Source organism: Rhinoderma darwinii, chromosome 6, assembly GCF_050947455.1.
Source record: "Rhinoderma darwinii isolate aRhiDar2 chromosome 6, aRhiDar2.hap1, whole genome shotgun sequence".
In the NCBI taxonomy this organism is placed as follows: Eukaryota; Metazoa; Chordata; class Amphibia; order Anura; family Rhinodermatidae; genus Rhinoderma; species Rhinoderma darwinii.
In genome coordinates this window covers 39,645,125-39,667,420 of record NC_134692.1, presented here as the reverse complement: position 1 = coordinate 39,667,420, position 22,296 = coordinate 39,645,125, and the positions used below count along the sequence as shown (strand labels likewise).

The 22,296-nt window shown below is 41.5% G+C and overlaps 1 protein-coding gene across 2 annotated transcripts in view; it reads right to left on the bottom strand.

Moving 5' to 3' along the window:
• Positions 1 to 22,296, bottom strand: part of ITPRID2 (ITPR interacting domain containing 2) — a 73,569-nt gene that overhangs the window by 32,345 nt on the left and 18,928 nt on the right. For both annotated transcript variants that reach the window (XM_075829540.1, XM_075829539.1), the window contains exons 5-9: positions 18,507 to 18,563; positions 15,509 to 15,551; positions 15,317 to 15,415; positions 12,225 to 12,433; positions 9,670 to 10,355 (exon numbers count right to left, since the gene is read on the bottom strand). In XM_075829540.1, coding sequence (XP_075685655.1) covers positions 9,670 to 10,355; positions 12,225 to 12,433; positions 15,317 to 15,415; positions 15,509 to 15,551; positions 18,507 to 18,563 — 1,094 coding nt within the window. The remainder of the gene's footprint in view (positions 1 to 9,669; positions 10,356 to 12,224; positions 12,434 to 15,316; positions 15,416 to 15,508; positions 15,552 to 18,506; positions 18,564 to 22,296) is intronic.

Here is a 22,296-nt window from a genome sequence, read left to right as displayed (position 1 = left end):
GATTTTAAGTAAATCCCATAAAGGTTTTTCATAGTGAGCTTTGCTTTTGTGGACCGAGTGTGACCGAGTGCACAGTGCACATCTGCCTGGTCCAACAATTATAGGTCACCCCAACGACTTGCGGGATGTTAAAATCCCCAGCTTGCCTCATCTCTCGCATGTTTTATGTTTTAATGGATATGCTCGTTTTTAAAAGTTCAGAAACTACAAATGCAAATTTGCCGCAAAGTTCAGGCTCACTCTGCAGCAGAAACTAATCGAATGCATGCAATTCATAAGGCCTCGTTCACATCAGTGTTGGAGGCTCCGTTAGGGGCCTCCGTTGCAGATTCGACAGATCACGGACAACTTGACAAGACCTAATAAAGTCAATGGGTTCTATCAGCCACCGGCAGTGTCTGTTGTGCAACGGAACCGAACAGGTGGAGCAGAACAGAATGACAACGCAGGTGTGAACATAGCCTTAGATGCATAGTTGTCAGCTAGCTGCTAAAATTCGGAAAAGGCCAGCTTCACGACAGGTTATTGCACTACGCGTGACACATACGCTGTGAAAAGCTCCCGCCATACAAGTTAAAACGCCGGCTATGACAGATGCCCTAACAGTGGTATTCATCACCATAGACTATATTGGTATTCGTTAAACAGAAACGCCTGGAACTGGGGTCATGAGAGTTCATGACATTTCCGTTAAACATATACCATTTTAGCCTGTGTGACTGATACGTTAAACGGATGCCTAATAGTGGTATCTCTTACCCATAGACTATAACGGTATACAAATATTAAAAATCCCATGGCGTATGGCATATGTCACCCATAAACTCGTATTTTAAAAAACACTGCGAGTCAGAAGTTTTTTTTTGTGGGATCCTGCGGGAAGAAATAGCATAGCCAAAAAAAAAAAAAAAAAAAAGGACACTCTTGGTCTCAGTTGGACTAACGGAGCCTTATGTACACGTTTAGCGCGGAGAGCTTTCCCGACGTGAATGAAGATGGTGTGATTGGGGACTTAATAGAAATGTTGCACAACGGTTTTACTTTTTCTTTAACATGTTAGGATGAGAAAGAGAAAGTCATTTGTTGCAAACATAAAAGTTGTACAAGGAAACTCATTTGCCGGGCAGTCACGTTAATTCTGTTTGGGAATTAGTGATGCGACTTGTCAACAGGAATAATGTTCAAAGTTTTGCATAATAGAATATAAGTCCATGAAGATAAAATAGACCGAAACTTGAGGATCAACTTGCTGGTTTCAAATGGAAACTTGTGTAATACCCAATTATATTTACCTTGATGTAGATCGAGAAGATATTTGATAAGTTTTGGCCACGTTCAGTATTTAAGGAGGTCAGCGCAAATTCTACACCTAAATCTTCACCAAATACACGGACATTCCGCATCTAAAGCAAATAACTGGGGGTTTTGTAATAACCAGCGAGAAATAAACGAATGCACTTTGGAATATATATTAAAAAAAATATATATAAAAAGTTAAATATAAAAAAAACACCACACAGGTAGATTTACTAAACTGTGTATGTTTTAAACTTAGACATGGCAGTCAGAAGAAACACCAAATTTTAATCACAGTGGTGCATGCTATATATGATACATATGGTGAGTCTAACTAGACACTTTTCTCCTCCTCATACCACCTGTGATTTGGCTTAAATTTTATGTAAGATCTTTGGCAAAATTTAAGCCACGCCCATTTTCAGAACTTTTAAAGTTTCGAGAGGTGTAAAGATCTGTTCTCAGAACATTCTAGGTGCAGACACATTAGTAAATCTGCCCAATTATTTGTGCAGATAACACACAGAAATCGGAGTTTCAGCCTAAGGGCCAGTTCACACTGAGTTTTTTTGACACGTTTGACGCGGAAACTACGTCGGAAAATGCGCCAAAAGGTGAAGGCGTTTTTTTCCCGCGAGTGGGACATCAATGGAAGGCATAGGAAGCGTATTTCGCTGTGTTTTATGCCCGCGGCGCTAAATGGTGAAAAACGCTGCGAAAATCGGCGTGCAGGCAGAGGAAAATCTGCCGCAAAATTCCAAACTGAATTTTGAGGCAGATTTGCCTCCTGCAAAAAAACTCAGTGTGAACCCAGCCTTAGACTTGTCGCAGATTCTTTGATAAACCTAAGACAAAAGTCAACACGTGGTAAACAGACTAACTGTTTCTGGTTTAGATAAATTGTCCCTTAGTGACCTGGGAGAAATTGATAAAAAACACGATGTGAGAGATGGACAGGTAAAGCTGCACAACAAAGACCTTGCCATGTAGCACAGACCTCAGCCTTTTGGACCGCCAGGAGTGTGAAGGATACTGAGGTCAATTACAGGAAACTACACATTTCAAAAAGTAAGGACTTAGTCACACGAGCTTGTCCGATTCGCGTCTGCAAAAAAAACTGGCTGTTTTTCATGCACATGACTGTTGTGTCAGCGTGGTTTCCATGCATCATCTGTTTTCATTGTACGGGTTTCTCCTCTGCAACGCTGGTTTCACTTTTTTCCTCTGCGTTTCTTTAGCAACTGATGTGTGAAACACGGACGTTGTCTGTGTGCTGTCCGTGTTTTTAACGCACCTGTAGACTCGAATGGGCGAGCCTGATCCACAAAAACGGAACACAATAGGACTTTGTGAGTTTAACGCAGCAAACACGCTCCATGAAAAACAACAAGGATTTGTGAATAGCGCCATTGAATTGCATTAGTCAGTGTGCGGTCAGTTATTTAAACGGAAAGCACAGTACATGAAATAGGTTTGTGTGAATAAGGCCTAAAAAAGTTGTCCATATACATTGAAGATTTGAAAAATGTAAGAATACGGTAATCTAATGTGCATGGGGAAATCCGGTCCACTGATGACTGTCCAAGGAAAGCATGTGCTAGGCAGATACGATTTTCAATATGTCAGATTCATTGGGTGCTGTGGAGCGCAGTGGCTCCCAGAGGTGTTTGTCAGCCACTTATCTACCTTCCCACTACTGAACGAACATGCATGTTTATTGGAGAGCTAGGGCTGATCAATCACGCAGCTAACAGCTAGCTCTTGTGTATGGCCAGTTTTGACCACCTTCAGAAGCATTTACATATTTGTGAATATTCTTACATGCCGCAGAACACAGCTGTATTAGAAGTAGGGTTGTCACGATACCAGAACTTGGACTTCGATACTGATACTTTGTGTAGTATTGCGATTCTCAAAACCAAAACTATGCTTTTCGAATAATAAGAAATAAAAAAAAGTTCTTACGTTTTCTGATGTGAGGCACATGTGCCTCAAATTAATAGTATTTAACCCCATCATGTTTCTCACTGTCATAATGGACAACATTGAGTTAGTGTGAGGTACATGATGGGGCTATTGACTATTAATGTGAGGCACATGGAGGTTCAAAATTCATAATACCTCGTGCCTCACATTAATAAATGAGAAAGCAGTTTTTATTTACAACGTAAACATCTTAACCTGCACAAAAAAATTATAGCGTCATTTATTATGGTCGCGACGATACCGAATGTGTATATTTTATGTATTGAGCCTTTTATTTTAATGTTTATTGTAAAAAAATAGTTTCTTTTTTTTATTTAATATTACTTTATTTTTTTTACTTTGATTTTTAAACTTTAAATGTAGTCATATCTATATGCCGGTACATTAGCCTGTGTACTGATATTACACAGGCAGTTGTTAGGGCATACTTGGATATGTCCTAACAGGAAATATGGTCAGCCAACCCTGGGGTCCGTCAATGGAGCCTGGGCTGTCTGCCCATATATGGTATGTCCCTCGATCGCGTCACAGGGATTCCCTGTGATGCGATCAAAGGGGCATCCCCCCTTCCCATTTTTTCCTTGAATGCTGGGGTCAGCATTGATCGCAGCATTCAAGGGAATAGCGGTAGAGGTCAGAGGTTTCTCTGATATCCGCCGTTAGAGCGGGACTACGGCTGTGTAATACAGCCATTGCCCTGCACCTGACAACAACTGCGCGCGGTCAGCGCTGCACTGATGAACGGTGGAGCCGGCCCTGAAGACAGAGAACATGGGGGTGCATTGCAGTGCGCCCGCCCTGTTCTGTCTGTAGTGCCAGCGCTCATTAGTGCAGCGCCGGCCACAACACATCATGCTGAATGCGCACGCACACTTCTCAGGAGCAGGGCAATGGCTGTATCACATGTATCACACAGCCGCACTCTGACTAAATTCATGTGTTACAATAGTAAGCTGTGCGACCGCACAGCTTAGTATCGAAATACATGAATTAATGGTATTGAACCGTTTCAGGGTGCACAGTATCTAAATAGTATTGATATTTCGATGCATCGTGCAACCCTAATTAGAAGCAGAATTAATGCTAACATTGCATTATTTGCAAGGCCTTTAATAAGACAGGTTTATTGGATTGCCTGTTTAAAAAAATACCCAACCTTAGAAAAGATCATATTTATCTGAAAAGAATGCAAGTAAAAAATTCTCTAGACCTCAGAACTTCCTCATTCCTTAGTTGCATGGTATTTAGACATTGGTTTCATCAAGTATAGTATAGTATAGAATACATAGAAACGGCATGTATCCCTATCTTACTGGTGATGAAATACATACTCAATCCTTCTACATTTCTTGGGGGGGGGGGGGGGGCTCTTTATATGCAGAATCATCTCCACATAATGGTCTAGACCAGTGATTTGAAACTTGTGGCTCGGGGGAAGACTACAACTCTCAGCATATTCAGACTGCTCCAGGCGTTGACAACCCTTCATATTTCCAAAGATCTGCTATGGAAAGGTTAATAGACCACAAATACGGGAATAAAAAGGGAGGGGGATGGGTAACAAAAACAGACAAGGGAAGTTGTGGTGAAAGCTGCCGCTACAACTGAGGAAGTGGAGCGAGGAACATACGTTTTACTACTAGGGGACAGGTCACTGATGGCGCTACAATGAAGTGGGAGATGTATTCCAATTACTGAAGGGGGGGGGGGGCATTTGCCAGACACATTTTATATTTTTGTGCATTTGAAGGCTTCTTACTTCAAAGCTGGCTCTTAGATCTGGCTAAGATTTCTCCATGCCAATAAAGATGCACACACATACCTCCCAACTTCTGAATTCGGAAAAGAGGGACATTTTAAGCCACGCCCCTAACCACGCCGAATATCACACAAACATCAAATCACGGCCAGATCCTTATGTAAATAATCTGCGCACATTCTCACTGCAGATCTCTAGACTGTCTGGATATCACAGATATTATGGATCCGGTTATATCGTCTTTATGTTACTTTTCCGATCTTGGGTATAACATTTGCTCATCACGGCGGCAGCAGCTGCAGGACAAACCAAAAGGCTAAGAACAATGTAAGTCAAGAGGGAGACCCTGTGGTGGATGACTTTTCAATTGACAGGTAGCAGAGCTACATGATGGGGATTTTTTTTTTTTTCAGTTGTGTAACGGCTACCAGTTAATGGAAAAATCATCCACCAGAGCCCCCCTGTAGATAGCGCCACAGACACAGCCCCCCCTGTAGATAGCGCCACACACAGCACCCCTGTAGATAGAGCCACACACAGCCCCCCTGTAGATAGCGCCACACACAGCCCCCCTGTAGATAGCGCCACATTGCCGCTAGAGCGGAGAGCGGTAGAGGTAGCCGACCCTACTGCTGCCACTCTCCGCTCTGCTTTTGACGTCACTCACCGTCAGAAGTCAGGAGTCTTGCAGTGGCGTTCTCACAGGTGTCGATGCCGGCCCGGGAGTGGACCAGACCAGTCACCTGACCAGTGAGGTCAGATGACAGGTCAGGTGACCGTACTGGTCCACTCCCGTGCCGGCATCGATCGCAGCGAGAACACCGCCGCAAGACTCCTGCCTTCTTCCGATCGCTGCTGCAGTCAGCAGCGATCAGCTGTTTGAATGCAGCGACCAGTGGGACATTTTGCAGACCACCGGGACGGTGGGACAGCGGTGAGAAACCAGGGCTGTCCAGCCGGATCCGGGACGGTTGGGAGGTATTGTGGCACACATAATTTTGGACAGTTTTGAGATGGGAAAGACCACCGCCATAACAGAGGAGCCCTTTTGTTCATTATGGTTGGGCAAAAAACTGCACACCTAGGAGCGATCATGTCTGATCATTATCTTGTGAAGACAACTGCGCCATATGAATTTCCCTTCTCCTGGGGACCAGGGGCCACACATTTGGCACGTCACAAGTTGGGTATCACTCGTCTAGACTTTGCTGTAGTAAAACTTCGGCTGTTTAACCACACCTCTACCCCAAGAAAAAAAAAATTTGTCGAACGAAGGGCAACGTAAAACAATTGAAAAAAAAAAAAAAAATAATGAGGAAAAGTATTACTACTATAAAGCTATTGTGTACTAGCTTTTTCTTTGCCCTTTAAACATTAATTTTCTTGCCACAACTGCGTAGGAGGTGTTCTAGGTCAGTCAGTGTTTGCTTTCTTTTCTTACGCAAGCATATAATCAGGATGATCCTATCTAGGTGCAGTCAGAGATACATGCTCATCTGTTATATTGCACTATGCAACAAAAGTTTGTAATTAACACAGCAGGTAGTCCGGCTTTACTGTGTACATGTCAGGATTGAAACACATGCAGCTGTAAATAAAAGGTTGAATCTACATGTACTACAACAGAAAATCACCATCAAGAAAATAACGTTTATAGGGTGATTTCATCAAGCGCCAATAAATGCGGATGCTACAGAAGTACACAACAATTCATCAAGAGTACAGATCAGACAAACCAGAAAAATCTGCAGTTCTGCTGACTGGCGAATATCCCAGTTAAAAGCTGCAATTGCTCCATTTAAGACAAACACTTTAAGCATACCAGAATAACCAGTCATGTGTATGTACGTGAGTTACAACACTATTTCTGGCCATTATATGACTTGTATGTGGCATTATTTAGCAGTTTCCCTCTGCAGGCTCGGTCTCTATTTCACAGTTTTCTCTGAGCTAGTGGGCGGAGCCTGACATCCTATATACACTGCACATTACCTTTGTCTACTCCCTCTCTCTGCTTCATCCTTCTGCCCGCCCCCCCCCCCCCGTGCCTATAGACTACTATGGGAAGCAGTGTCTGTGCGTGCCTCTTCTCACTCTGCTCCTTCCACCTACTCCCCCTCTGTAGGTAGCAAATTTACAGCTTGCACCTAACTTTTTCGGTCTTTGTATAGTTCTACAGGATATGTCACAATGTCTGAATAGTAGGGGTCCTACCACTGGGTCTGCTGTTACTACTCCCAACAGAACTCAATGGAGTAGGCAGTGCACAGAAAGCACAGCAGAATCACTGGTCCTCCTCTTTTGTCCCAGGAGACAGGAACAATGGTGTCCTCAACTGACACAACATTATGGCATAGGCCATGTTATGCCATAAATATTACTAAAAATAATATGGACATACCCCTTTAGGGGTTTGATCACACAGTATTCATTGCAAACTACATTGACCAATTACAGCATTAGAAACTGTTGTGTATTTACAAGAGGACACAAGCGATACGGGGGGGTCTACTTTGCATGCGGTCACCAGTCCGTTTTGGGAATTCTACAAGTATAAGAAGGAAACATGCAATGATATGCTTATCTTACTAGAGGTCGGCACTTATGACCATTAAATTTAAATATCATGTCAGTCCTCTGAATCGCTACACACAGCTTACAGTGTGCGAGTATGGCCTGGTCAGAGCCTCACTAATCCGTCGTCACACTAGCGCCCTCTCTGCTTAGTTTGAAGAAGGGCTTGAAACTGTTCTTTTCATAGAGCATTCCTCCAATTACATGAAGCGCACCCTTCACACAAGGGCTTAACATTTAACAAGAGATAACGTCCCTTAAAACAGAAGCTAAACTTACCACAATTATGAAACCCTCACTTGTTCTTTTTTAGGAAGGGCGGAGTAATGGCAAGTACAGATAAGACCTAAGGAAAACAATGCCCATAACTAAGGGGGAGGGGGACAAGTGGGTGGCAGCAAGTGATAAGATATTTATACCCACAAGGATGTCATTTCCACCCACACATTCGGTTTCATTGTGTGCTTTTTCTAACAGACTAGGTTAAAATAAACTGCTTGTTCTAGAGGATAATCCTGCATAGTTTAAGGCAAAATCTATTCAGTCATTTATTGCTGTGGATGTATGAGGTTTAGACTGTAGAACAGCGGACTGTAACCTATGGATTTCCAGCATTTGTAAAAAAAAAAATTACAAAAAAAAAAAAACACAGGACATGCTGGGAATTGGGGTAGTTTGGGAGTCGTATATAGAAATAGTTTCCAGGTATGAGGCAAATACAAAGATGAACAAAATGCTGTATACTTTGTAAGTCATACCAGTTCAATAGTCAATCAGAATTTGACAGCGGCCTTGCAATAAAAATGTTAGCCAAATAGTTAGGCGCCAGCAGCAATTTTCAGGTATGATCACACTGCCTTTTTGTCAAACAGAATTTTGACGCATATACCTTGATCTATTGGACATTTATCTAATATCCCATAAATGTCCAAGATGGGAAAACATGGACATGCCTACTATGGCACCTGTGAAGAGGGCGGCCCAGAACACATTTACGACAAACCCTTTCTATCAACCCAAACCGAGTGAACCTACTCTTCAAAAGCTCTGATCACACGAATTCATGTGTATGCTTGTGTACTAACTAGTATCGGAGTTGAGAATGTGTGTAATCAGAGCTTTTTGTGCACATTAATTCAAGCTGCATATATGGAAAGTCAAATGAGTATACTAGAGCTGTTGGCTTTTCTGCTATAACCCGCATATAAAATTATGTAACTCATGTACTCGATCCGATGACAATTGTTTAAGCAATATTCTTATCTACATAGAAAAAACGAAGGTGTCATCTCAGCAGTTTTGCCTTTCCCTCACTGGCTTGTCAGATTACAATGGCGATATCGGTGTTAATCATTAGCCAACACAACGCTGTGCAAAGCATTAGACTAAAGGCTCATTTACATGCTACAATTTTGCCAAACCACAGATGAACGATCAGTGGTTCATAAAATTGTCACGAACATTGGATCGGCATATGCTGCCTTTTTTTAACGAAAGGGCGATCGTTGCGGCAGGGTTTTTAAAGAGCTTTATATCATACATCTTTACAAAATTATAATTTTTATGTATGAATGATGATTTCCCAGTGTTAAAGCAATTGAAAAGTGTGCATGGGCCTATAGGCCCCGTGCCATATTTTACAGAAGGAACTGATATCATCCTTAAACCATTAAAGTATTTCTCAAAGAGGAACTGGGACGCTGGGCCACTCCCACTTCGGCTGTGTCGGAAATTGCAAAATTCCCTCAAGTGAATGGGGCTGCATGACAAATCTGGCACTGCTAAACTCCTGACAGTGCCCGACTAGGTACTGTAGCAAACTAGGCATCTGTACAGCTACAGGAACCCAATGTGTTCAAGGGAAGAACAACTAATCTATGCCAAGGTAAAACCCACACGTTCAATTTACTAATTTATGATAGATTTAGATTATCTGGTTTAGAAGGCAGGACGTTAAAATTTCCAAGGCGCTTATTTCCCTCTTCTCACGTACCAAAACGTACGTATTTGACATTACTATAGTTTGACAAAGAAGAGACAATATTAATAAATACCTCTTCCAGTTCAAAGGATTCTTTCTCTTGCTTCAGAAGGCTTGATATGGAAGGGTTCGTCACACGGTGTTTCCACTCTGGTGTAGAAGTGGATGGATTTTTTTCTGGCAAGTAGTGTTCACAATCCTGATCAGTAGATACACTCAAATCCTTATTAGTAGGGGAATCCATAATACAAGTATCACATTCATTTACGTTTTCTGAAGTGAGTTCCTGTTTATTTATGCCGGAAATGGCTGCAGGCCCTGTAACACCATTTTCTTTTGGAAGGGCAGAGACATCAAAGTTGGGGTCTGTGACGAAAGCATTAGATACCTCCTCTTTAACTGTTGCAAGAGGAGGAGAAGTCTTTTTGAAGGGTTTCAGTACTTTTTGATCATTTTTATTGGATTCATCATCATTACAATTTTGATGTGGTCCTTTGTCTTCTAGAGACTGAGAAATACTGTTTGTTTCTCCAAAGGACCGTGTCCCACATAAATTAAGTTTGGATAGCGTCTCCATAAGACGAGCTGCCGTCTGACTAGAAGACCTGGTAAGAGGGGCTGGTTTAGGTTCAACAGTAGTAGAAATAGTTAAAGATTTAGAGCTGCCGATTTGTTGGAGTGGAGTTCCAGAAACTTGAGAGTATAATGAAGAAAAGGCATTTGCAACATCAGTGAGGACTTTAATCTGCCGAAAACGACCTGGTTGGAGAAGAAAAAAATTAAAGGAAAAATCGGGTTCTCTGACAAAACCTTAAAGGGGTTGTAAGATTTTAGAAAAAACATGTTTCTTCCAGCACCATTCCTGGTATTTTCTGTTCAGCCATACTCAAGTGAATGAGCACTAGCTGGAATACCATACATGGCAGAGTCCATACACAAGAGTGACACCGTTTTTGGAAGAAATCAGCCTTGTTTTTCAAATTACCTTGAAAACCCTCAAACATTTGATAAACAATTAAAGAAGTACTCCGGCTTTATATAAATAAAGCTTAACCCCTATAAGGAATGAAGTTACACGACTTTCAATATACTTTGTTTTTCAATTCCTTACCATTTTCAAGATATTGGTTTGCAGTCAGTGAATGAGAACTTTCTCGTTTACATTCAGAGGCTGCAGGTAAATACCTAGTTATACTGTCAGCTGAGAAGTAGGTACAATTGTATCCAGTCTAGGCAATGATCTGTGAGCTAAACAGCCTGGACTGCAAACGGATACATTGTAACAAACTAGCAGAGATTTGTGCAGCTGCTGATGCATTTCACCCACAGTGCATGGTCTAGAAGACAACATACAATTATATCCCGCGCTCAGCTGAGAGCAGAACTAGCTATGTACAGGGGGTTTGCAGCATCTGAATATCACTGAACGCAAAACAAATATATTGAAAATGGTAAGGAATTAAAACAAAAAGTATGTTAGAAATTTGTAGAGCTTTTCATTTATACAGTGATTAAGCTTTATTAATACAAAACCGGAAAATCCCTTTAACATTAAATTTTGCCTTTGTATTTTCTTTTGCCAACTTAAAAGGGGATTTTGGAGTTCATCCAAAATCTAGCCGAGTGGGGGTGAATGCAACAAAATTAAAAAAAAAGCTTTTACACCCCCGACAAATCCCATGGATGATACAGTGTGTCCGTTCCAGTCCTTCCACGAAGTTGGTTAACATGGCTGCAGCGATGACATGTCCATATCATCGCTGCAGCCATGTCCACAGACAGAGGAGGGAGGACCGGAAGGCCCGTGCTAGAACGAGTGGAAGATTTGTCGGGCAAGTTAAAGCCTTTTGTTTTATTTAATTCTTTCCCAGATAAATTTTGCATGAACTCAGAAGACCTCTTTAAAAAAAGGACAACAAAAAAAATCTGCCATCCAAAATACAGAATTTTATTTTACTCTACTAATTTGTGGTAGTTTATCCTAGCCTTGACACATTCAAGAGATAGATCCATCAGACTAAAACACCAATTGTACAGCCTATTAATTGTGACAGACACTCATTTTCATGGTCCGGGTCCGGGTGTGGGGGGGGGGGGGGGTGTAAAAAAACCACACTTTTCCATAGATAGACTAGATCTACAGAACGGAATCTAGGAAGTCACCTGGAGACATTACCCTTCATGTGGTTATAGGTTACCTTCTTGTACACAGCATCCAGAGGCAAGTCATTATCGCAATAAAAAAAAATTATATATTTAAATATATAAACAAAAATTAGAAAACACTTAGTGACCCTGCTACTTTACACAAGTCCAAGAGAACAGGGTGAAATGCTCAGCATGAATAAGGAAATGCATTAAATTCAATTAAGAGACTGAGATTTGGCAGAGACTTCTGTAAAGTATTCCACTATAGTTTAACCAGCATGTGGCTGATGCCAAGAAGGCCTGGAATTTTAAGTTACAACAATGGTCTATTGAATGACTAGAGGCATCATTTGTGCACGCACAAAGCACTTGTAAGCTTACCAGAGAGAGTTGCAGAACTAAAAAAAAAACAAACTAAAAAATAACAAAACACAACCGCACAGAGAGCACGGACGTACACAGCAGTTTTAGGAAACTTACTTGTTAAGGCATAGTTTGGACTTTCCAACTCTAACCGTTGCATTTGTGCATTTAAAAATACTTTGATATCAATCCCATGGGCAAAAGAGGAATTGTTGAAAAACCTGGATGGTATTTTTGAAGCAATATCTGGTTCATCCCTTCCAAACCCAAGGTTGTAAAGAATTTCTTCAGGATCTTCTTCATAGAGGTCTAAAAGTTCTGAAACACTAGAACAAAAATTAAAAAAAAAAGTAAAATAATGAGAGAATTTATGAACTATTAGGGCATGCCCACACGTGGCGGATTTCCTCTGCAACTGTCCGCATCAATGCCGCACAGAATCTGCGTTGCAGATTCTGCGGCGGATCTGCCCAAAATGTGCAGTAAATTGATGCGGACTAGCTGCTGCGGACTGCGGTAAAAGTGCTTCCCTTCTCTCTATCAGTGCAGGATAGAGAGAAGGGACAGCACTTTCCCTAGTGAAAGTAAACGAATTTCATACTTACCGGCCATTGTCTTGGTGACGCGTCCCTCTTTCGGCATCCAGCCCGACCTCCCTGGATGACGCGGCAGTCCATGTGACCGCTGCAGCCTGTGATTTGCTGCAGCCGTCACTTAGACTGAAACGTCATCCTGGGAAGCCGGACTGGAGACAGAAGCAGGGAGTTCTCGGTAAGTATGAACTTCTATTTTTTTTGACAGGTTGCTGTATATTGGGATCGGTAGTCACTGTCCAGGGTGCAGAAACAGTTACTGCCGATCGCTTAACTCTTTCAGCACCCTGGACAGTGACTATTTACTGACGTCGCCTAGCAACGCTCCCGTAATTACGGGAGCCCCATTGACTTCCTCAGTCTGGCTGTAGACCTAGAAATACATAGGTCCAGCCAGAATGAAGAAATGTCATGTTAGTAAAACCAATACGCTCCGCAGCACACATAACATCTGCGGACTTCATTGCGGAATTTAGAATCTCCATTGAAGTCAATGGAGAAATTCCGCCATGAGTCCGCAACCAGTCCGCCACAACTCCGCAACAGCCATTGCATGCTGCGGACACCAAATTCCGCACCGCAGCCTATGCTCCGCAGCGGAATTGTCCGCATCGTCTAAACGAACCCTACTAAATAGAAGTGGAAGTCAATGGAGAAACGGCTCCGCTGCGGATTAACGCTGCGGAGTGTCCGCAGCGGAATTCAAGAGCAATTCCGCCACGTGTGGCTTTGCCCTTAAAGAGGCTCTGTCACCAGATTTTGCAGCCCCTATCTGCTATTGCAGCAGATAGGCGCTGCAATGTAGATTACAGTAACGTTTTTATTTTTAAAAAACGAGCATTTTTGGCCAAGTTATGACCATTTTCGTATTTATGCAAATGAGGCTTGCAAAAGTACAACTGGGCGTGTTGAAAAGTAAAAGTACAACTGGGCGTGTATTATGTGCGTACATCGGGGCGTGTTTACTACTTTTACTAGCTGGGCGTTGTGTATAGAAGTGTCATCCACTTCTCTTCACAACGCCCAGCTTCTGGCAGTGCAGCACTGTGACGTCACTCACAGGTCCTGCATCGTGTCGGCACCAGAGGCTACACTTGATTCTGCAGCAGCATCAGCATTTGCAGGTAAGTAGCTACATCGACTTACCTGCAAACGCCGATGCTGCTGCAGAATCATCTGTAGCCTCTGGTGCCGACACGATGCAGGACCTGTGAGTGACGTCACAGTGCTGCACTGCCAGAAGCTGGGCGTTGTGAAGAGAAGTGGATGACACTTCTATACACAACGCCCAGCTAGTAAAAGTAGTAAACACGCCCCGATGTACACACATAATACACGCCCAGTTGTACTTTTACTTTTCAACACGCCCAGTTGTACTTTTGCAAGCCTCATTTGCATAAATACGAAAATGGTCATAACTTGGCCAAAAATGCTCGTTTTTTAAAAATAAAAACGTTACTGTAATCTACATTGCAGCGCCGATCTGCTGCAATAGCAGATAGGGGTTGCAAAATCTGGTGACAGAGCCTCTTTAAGGATTATCTAGTTAATTTTTTTTAGAAAAAAAAAAAAAGAGGAAAAGACTGGTCCCAGCAGAGGAGTTAATCACAAATAGCATTCATATCACATAACCAACAGACAGCGGTATTTTTTTGGGACAAGTTCTGGAAAATACTACTATTCAAAACTCCACTATATAAATGTACATGGTAACATGGCTCAATGGTTATACTGTTGCCTAGCAGCACTGGTGTCCTGGGTTCAACATCTGCATGGAGTTTTTATCTAAACCTAGTGTTTAATAGGATTCTCCCCACATTCCAAAATGAAGGTTTCTTGGCTTTTTTAAAGGCTCCATCACAAGGCCCGATATGGGCTGTGAAAACAGGCGCCGATCAATGAGACAGCTTGTTAATCGGCACAAGTTTGCTCCATTCACAAGGAGCAATGCTGGGTTATATATGGGCACAAGCGATCGTTACTACGCCAGGAGATGTGCTGACAACAACGATAATATATATTACTGCATAAACGATACGATCAGATGACTGAGCATTTGTTCGTTCATCATGGTCCTATTTACAAACAGCAATGACCAGGAACGAGCGTTCATATGATCGTTGGCCCGTGCAAAAGGGGCTTAAGAGAATGGCCCTCGAGTAGGTGCCCAAGAAAAGAAAATTAGATTTTAGATTGTCAGCTGAATTGATTTACAAAATCCAGACAAATGCTTCATAAAACCGGAAAAATTAGACGTGCTGCGCAATCCTTAAACAATTCTCTAAAGAGCCATCGCGAAGGAGAGATTTTGCACTACTAATAATTGCCAGGCAACAACTGACAATAGGCAAGTACGCTGAATAGAAAGCAATGTTAAAGGAAGAGTTCGCACTAGTGTTTTCATTCCTATTCTAGGGACTATTCATTTTCATGGGATTCAATCTGGTCCCAAAATGCTTCCATTCAGTCAGGACCCACAAACGGAGCAGACAATTTATCCATTCGGTAACATTAATGAGTCAATTTATCAGTCGAGAGATTAGAAAATGAAAATGAAGACTTTCCCTTAATATCCTTACACACATTACAAGCAGAAGTATGAAGAACGCCACCTACCTTGATACAGTTGCACTGCTTTTTCCAGATCCAGTCGAGTTCATGCTTCTCCCTTTCTGGTGAAACTGAAATCGTCGATCTTTTGCCAGCATGCCATTGCTTTAAAGCAGAAAGACACGAGCGTGAACAATTAATAATGATATCAGTTCAGATGGAGAGGGATACGCGGAAGCACCATGAAATGTTACTTACAAGGTGGGCTCCATCGGCAGGAACCTTTGATGGAGATGATTAGCTTGAAACAATAAAGAGGAGAAGTTAGTCATGCCAAGTTACTATAGAGTAATGCAGCTTTATTCTGTGATCTAAGCCCTCGCCAGCTAAAGATTTCTCTCTAAATGCCCAACCTGTCAGATTTGCAGGTACATGCCACTTCTAAAATTCTTTTACAGATTTTAAACAATTAGCAGCAGCTGCTTCATTCATAGGACGAGACTTAAGTCTCCAATAGTCCATTTTTGTTTCAGAAATAAATCCTGTAATTGATTTAACAAACACTGAATTCCTTTTATGGGATGATACACAACATTCATCTTCGTCATTACACAGTGGATGACTTGTACGTGTCAATACAAGTGCGTTTTCCACTGGAATTGCATATGTAAATCACTCCCATGACAAACTATATTTTATTCCTTGTGTTGGGCTAGAATATCATCAATATTAATAAAAAAAAGTTTACAATGTAATTACTAATATTACAAATATAACCTTTATGAATTCTGACCCAATGATGAGCTTTTCCTGTACATTTGTAGACTAAATCTCAGCACAGGACAACTAACCAAGCTCAATATTACAGTCCTAATGTGATGTACGCTAAGTTTAATTCCCATACAAAAGAGCCCTACCAAATAAAACCAATTAAAAGAAAAAAAGTAAAATCTGTAACCAACCCAGCCAAGAGCGAAACAGCGGTTATTCCCAGGGGAAGCCCCTTGTGGCCATACATTTGCCTGCTGCAAGAAGCCAGTCATGTAATACACGGATGGGCCCAATCCGTCTAATCATCCCTTGCTCCCATACTGGTGTAAAATCAGGCAGTCATGCCAGTCGGAAGATTGGAAAAACCTTTTTGAACAACCCTTGGAGTTGTAACACCGCTCTCCCAGAAGCAGATATAAATTCATTCTTCTTTTTAGTCCTAATTTTTAAGAGTACGTTCACACGGGCATATTGCAGGCGTACATTACACCTCATAATATGACCCAAATAAAGCCTACAAACAGGACCCATAAACCAGGCGTTTGAGGCAGAGTCTAAAGGAAATGTTAAAAATCTGCCTCAAGAAGCGACATGCACTTCTTTTACCAGGCATATTTTTATGCCGTGTTATTTATTAGGCCCTGTTCACACAGAGTTTTTTGACGAGTTTGACGCGGAAACTGCGCCAAAAAACTCCTCAAAAACCACCCGAAAATGCCTCCCATTGATTTCAATGGGAGTTGGATGAGTTTTTTTACCGCGAGTAAAAAAAAACGCGTACCGGTAAAAAGAAGCGTCATGACCCATCTTGAGGCGGTTTCCGCCTCCAAAACCCCATTTCAATCAGTCAGAAAGAGGAAAAAAAAACCTCGACGAGTGTTTTGACAAGGTTTTGTCAAATCACTGTGCAAAAACCTACTGGAGCAGTTTTTGCAGGAGGAATTTTCCTCCTGCAAAAAACTCTGTGTGAACACAGCCTTAAGGCGTATTTCAAAGCAAAATTGTGAGCATTTTACGCTACAGAATAGGCCTGCAAAAATATACATTGCAAACATACCCTAATAAACCGGACACAAAAAAATATATATATTAAATCAGACTTCAATTTACCGGCGAGTTTATTTTAAAATTAGGCCTAGGCACCAGTTTCCTAGAGGGCAAATCACACCAGTCATTTGTATCTTGCATTTAAAAACTAAATAAAAAATAAAAAAATCTTTGTGAATTCATACCGAATGTTTGTGCCTAGGTACACAATCTACATTGATCTAACCAAGACCAACCATATTTAACATGACGACCAAAGAAAACTTGTCACACACCGGATCAGAGTCAATAGTGTGGCACCCGTGAGGTTGCTAGGAAGTTAATGCTCAACACAAAAGGAACAAATTGACAGATCTGGTTCTTGTGCTAATACACAAACTAAACAACAACCATTACAACACACTAAAGCTCTAGACGACTTTCCTCCCAGTTCCACATCTAACTCGACGCTATATCAGAGCTTGCCACAACTTGCAGCAGTAGACAATCTGTCTAAGAGTACATTAGTGTTACATGTACTGCTGGTTTTGTTAGAGAACTTCTAAGCGATCAGACCTTAGTAGATCACGTCTCTATACACTTGCCACAATATGCGTGTCAATACACTTATGCAGGTTTACAAGGTAAAAAGCTGCTTCTAAAAATGCAAGTAGTTTGGTTTATCGATTAAAATGGCTGTATATTTAGCATGAAGGCTACTTTGGACAATATAGGTTGTATGCCAACTTCAGGTCCCATGGACTATAGCCTATAAAAAACACCTTACTAAAGTATATAATACAGTGGAGTTTACCATAGATGGCGTTTTCCTTCAAATAGAAGTACAACCCAACCTGTAGCTGAGAAAACCAGAATGCTGAACTCTATATCCCGATTACATAAGACTGAATTATTTTGACAGTGAACACAACCGGCATGTCCATACAGGAGGATTTTACGCTGTAAAGGTTAATTAAATCTAATAACCGACACTGCGTTGTAGTTTTCTGCACAATGTAGCACAATTACGCCCTGAAAGATTATTCCGATACACATAAAACTTGCTCCTTAAAAGGGGTTTCAAGCAAAAGACTTCTAAGAAGCACCAGACATGCCATACAGTTAAAAATGGTTGGGGTACCACTGCTGAGAACAAGAGGGTCCCCTAACCTTATGGAGAGCAGTAAGCCTTAGTATCTGCCAATATGTATAGTGGTTGAACAACTTAAACAGCTGGTATATAAAACAGCACATTAGGTCTTAAAGTAGCCAATCCACTTCTAACAATTTATTCCACCAACAGTTTTTACCAATAACTCCATCTATTATGCATCTAAATACAATAAAAATAATTTAAAAAAACTCCATATGCAGAGATCCTACCAGGAGACCATTAAATATGAAGAGGCCTTGCACCGCCACTAGCCCCTCTAGTAACACACCAAGGTGCTATACTGACCTTCTGCTCCAAGGGACAAGTCATCTTCAAAACTGCTGCCATTTTTCAAAATCATTCCTAGGAGAGAAAAGTGTAAAATGACCGCTCAGCAGAAGTGCCACATGTTTTTCTTGTTACCATATCAGATGCCTGTAGCGTACTGAAGGTCAGTGTTCAGCTAAACTAAGCACAGCTCAAACAAGACCAGGAAAAAAAAAAAAAAACACAAATGCTAATGCAACATGTTTCACTTCCGTATTGTAAAGCTAAAGTCAAGACTGGGGGGGGGGGGGGGGGGGAGGCTCCTATAAGTGTGTGACTCCTTACTGTACTATAGCTCTTCTGGAAAATAAGACCGGTGTAATAGTCAGATGATACAGGGTAGGCTCTGCAAACAGTATTGCTATGGGAAAAAGTTTTCACCTAAATGTAAAAAGGGCTCCGCGTACGCACCATAATAGGGTTTTCTTAGTTTAGTAAAGTGCAAACGAGTTCAATCACATCACCAATATTACATAGACTTCCAGTAGTCAAAAGATATGCAATAAATATACTGATGCTCATTTTGTAATCAGTTCATGTGTTTCATAAAATTTCAACAAAGAGAAAACCCCCTGTCCAGTGCCCCATTATGGAACATGAACCTAAAGAAGGGAGGTCACCTACTTAGCGTTCCCCTTCATCAGCCAGAGCACAAAGGCACAGTATAGTGTGTTATTCTGGTGGACAGTACTAAAAGGAGCGTACATTCATTCTGTGCATACCACGTTTTGGCCCTACACTTAGCGTGTATGTATACCTTTTTCTTGTGAAGGATGGAGTACCGTAGCAGACTAGTCTGTTCCATCTCGTGAGATCCCGCAAACTTATATAGACCGGTATATGTTTTTTTTCCTAACGTGAGAAGTCTACGGGTGACATATGCCACTGTACGGAATACGTTTAACGTATAATTTATGAAAAATACTCATGAGGCATTCGTTAAACTGATGCCATTGTTGTCTATATTAGAGGATGTCTAATAGTGGCATCCGTCACCTATAGGCTATAATGGTATACGTCATGAAAGAGTGAGCAAAATAGAAAGCAAGCTCAGCTGACCCAGCTCCAAAGGCTGCATATTCCGTGGCTCACAGATCGGTATTGAAACAGGTGCATGTATCACCTCCGTGGGTGCAGGTACTTGTTCAAGAAAAATTAGTCCAGCACTCCGTTCTGCTGGAACCAATATTCGTTTATTACAATTAAAACCAATAAGACAAGTTTTTAAATCCAGTCCTTTAAAGAGGCTCTGTCACCACATTATAAGTGCCCTATCTCCTACATAAGGAGATCAGCGCTATAATGTAGGTGACAGCAGTGGGTTGTTTTTATTAAGAAAAACAATCTATTCTTACCACTTTGAGCGATTTTTAGCTTTATGCTAATTAGTTTCTTAATGCCCAAGTGGGCGTTGTACAGAGGAGTGTAGGACTCTGAACAATCAGCATCATACACTTCTCTCCATTCATTTACACAGCACTAGCGATATAGCTATGTCGCTATGTGCAGCTACATACACAAAGACTAACGTTACTGCAGTGTACTGACAAAGAATATACATTACCTCCAGTCAGGACGTGATGTGTATTCAGAATCCTGACACATCTGAATCTTTTCTGTGAGATTTCCAGCAAGGCAAGCGTAATCTCGCAAGATTACGATGTAACCTGTCATTTCAAACGAGATTAAGTTTGCCTTGTTGGAAAACTCACAGAAAAGATTCAGAAGTGTCAGGATTCTGAATAAACATCACGTCCTGGCTATGCAGTAAGGTTATAGTGTGTGTGTGTGTGTGTGTGTGTGTGTGTGTGTGTGTGTGTGTGTATGTATGTGGCTGCACCTAGCGATATAGCTATATTGCTAGTGCTGTGTAAATGAATGGAGAGAAGTGCATGATGCTGATTGGTCAGCGTCATACACTTCTCTGTACAACGCCCACTTGGTCTAAAGTAAAAACACGCCCACTTGGGCATTATGAAACGAATTAGCATAAAGCTAAAAATCGCTCATAAAGTGGTAAAAATAGATAATTTTTCTAAATAAAAAGCATTACGGTCACCTACATTACAGCACCGATATCCTTATATAGGAGATAGGGCACTTAGAATGTGGTGACAGAGTCTCTTTAAAGGGTTTCAAGCGCAACTGGCGCTCTTATTCATAGTGACGAAGAGTGGAGGTGGCGCTTGATAATCGATCTGCGGAAGGTATCGCCTGTACAAGAACGCTTAAAAAATATTTTTATTTACTCTTTAAGATGGGCTACTCAAGCCAATAATTTCTATAGATACCAGGCTAACCAGGTAGGCAAGACTAGATAAGGGTGCCAATATATCGCTTTAAATGGTAATGAAACTACTCCAAATATTTAATAAAAACATATAAATACTGTCGCTACCTGGACTAAATAGCAAAGTGTGCATTCACACCGAGTAAAGATCTGATACCTAGCAGAGTGTGTATGAACACTCAGTAATAAAAACGCAGCACCTGCGACAGTGTGAATTCACGCTGAAATGAGCCACAGCACCTCAATTCCCTGTGCATTAACACCCATGACAAAGTGCAGCACCTCAAGCAATACTATGCATTCACACTAACAAGGGACTGGTTATGTACAAACGTGCGCATTCACACTAGATGAATATAATATACCAAGTGTGCATTCACACCAACTAAATAGGGTATATTAAGAGTGCATTCACACTAGTCAGCAATATCTACAACACAGAGTACTTTGTCGCTGAGATGAGCGTCAGCACATGCAGGTAGTGGCATACACACTCCTCAAGTCAGCGTAACACCTATATTGATCGTGTGCATTCACAACAGATAAATATTGTCCACCTGATAACAAGAGTGTGCATTCACACTGAACAAAGATTGAACGCCTAACGCGTTTCCACGTCCATGTTTTATATAGAACGTTTCTTCAGAGGAATGTATATTGTGACAGGGCAGATTAGCACATCAGTTTTTTGTGCAGTATTGTCTTTCCGCCCTGTGTCTGCTAGAGCTTTTCTCCTAACGTGCTGGTTCTGGTATCGGACCGCCACTGGATTTTAAAACTTGTTTTGTGAGGTCTTCTTATTGGGTTTAATTGCAATAAACGAATATTAGTTCCAGCGGAATGGGGTGCTGGACTGATTTTTCTTGGATAAGTTATAAGTCAATGAAGTATTCGTTAAAATGAATACAAATAATAGTCTATAGTTACTAATGCTGCGGTTAGGACATCTGTCATAGCCTACGTCTAACGTATACGCCAGAAGATTTTCCAGACATATATGTCGAACGCTCAGCATAAAACATGGTGGGAGACTAGATTTAGGGCCCTTTACACCGGATAATTATCAGGCTTCCCTATAATTGCCCAGTGTAAACAGGGCAACTGTTAGCCGATGAACAAGCAAACACTCGTTCGTCAGCTGATCGTATAATTTTAGAGGCCCAAAATATTATCGTTGTCTGCAGCACATATCCCTGCGTAAACAGAGAGACGTGCTGCGGTCATGATAGAAATGTATGGGGACGAGCAATCAGAGTAACGATCTCTCCCCATAGTAGCTCATTGTGAAAGGAGCAAACGAGCGCTGATCAACGAGCGGTCTCATCGATCAGCGATCCTTTACACTGCCCACGTCACGCCGTGTAAAAGTACCCTTAGAGATTTGACAATCTTTTTCCTAAGGCTTTTTTTGGTGCTGCAGTATTTTAATGCAGAGTCGAGAGCTGACCTTGTAGTGAACAGGATTTTGTACGTAAAATG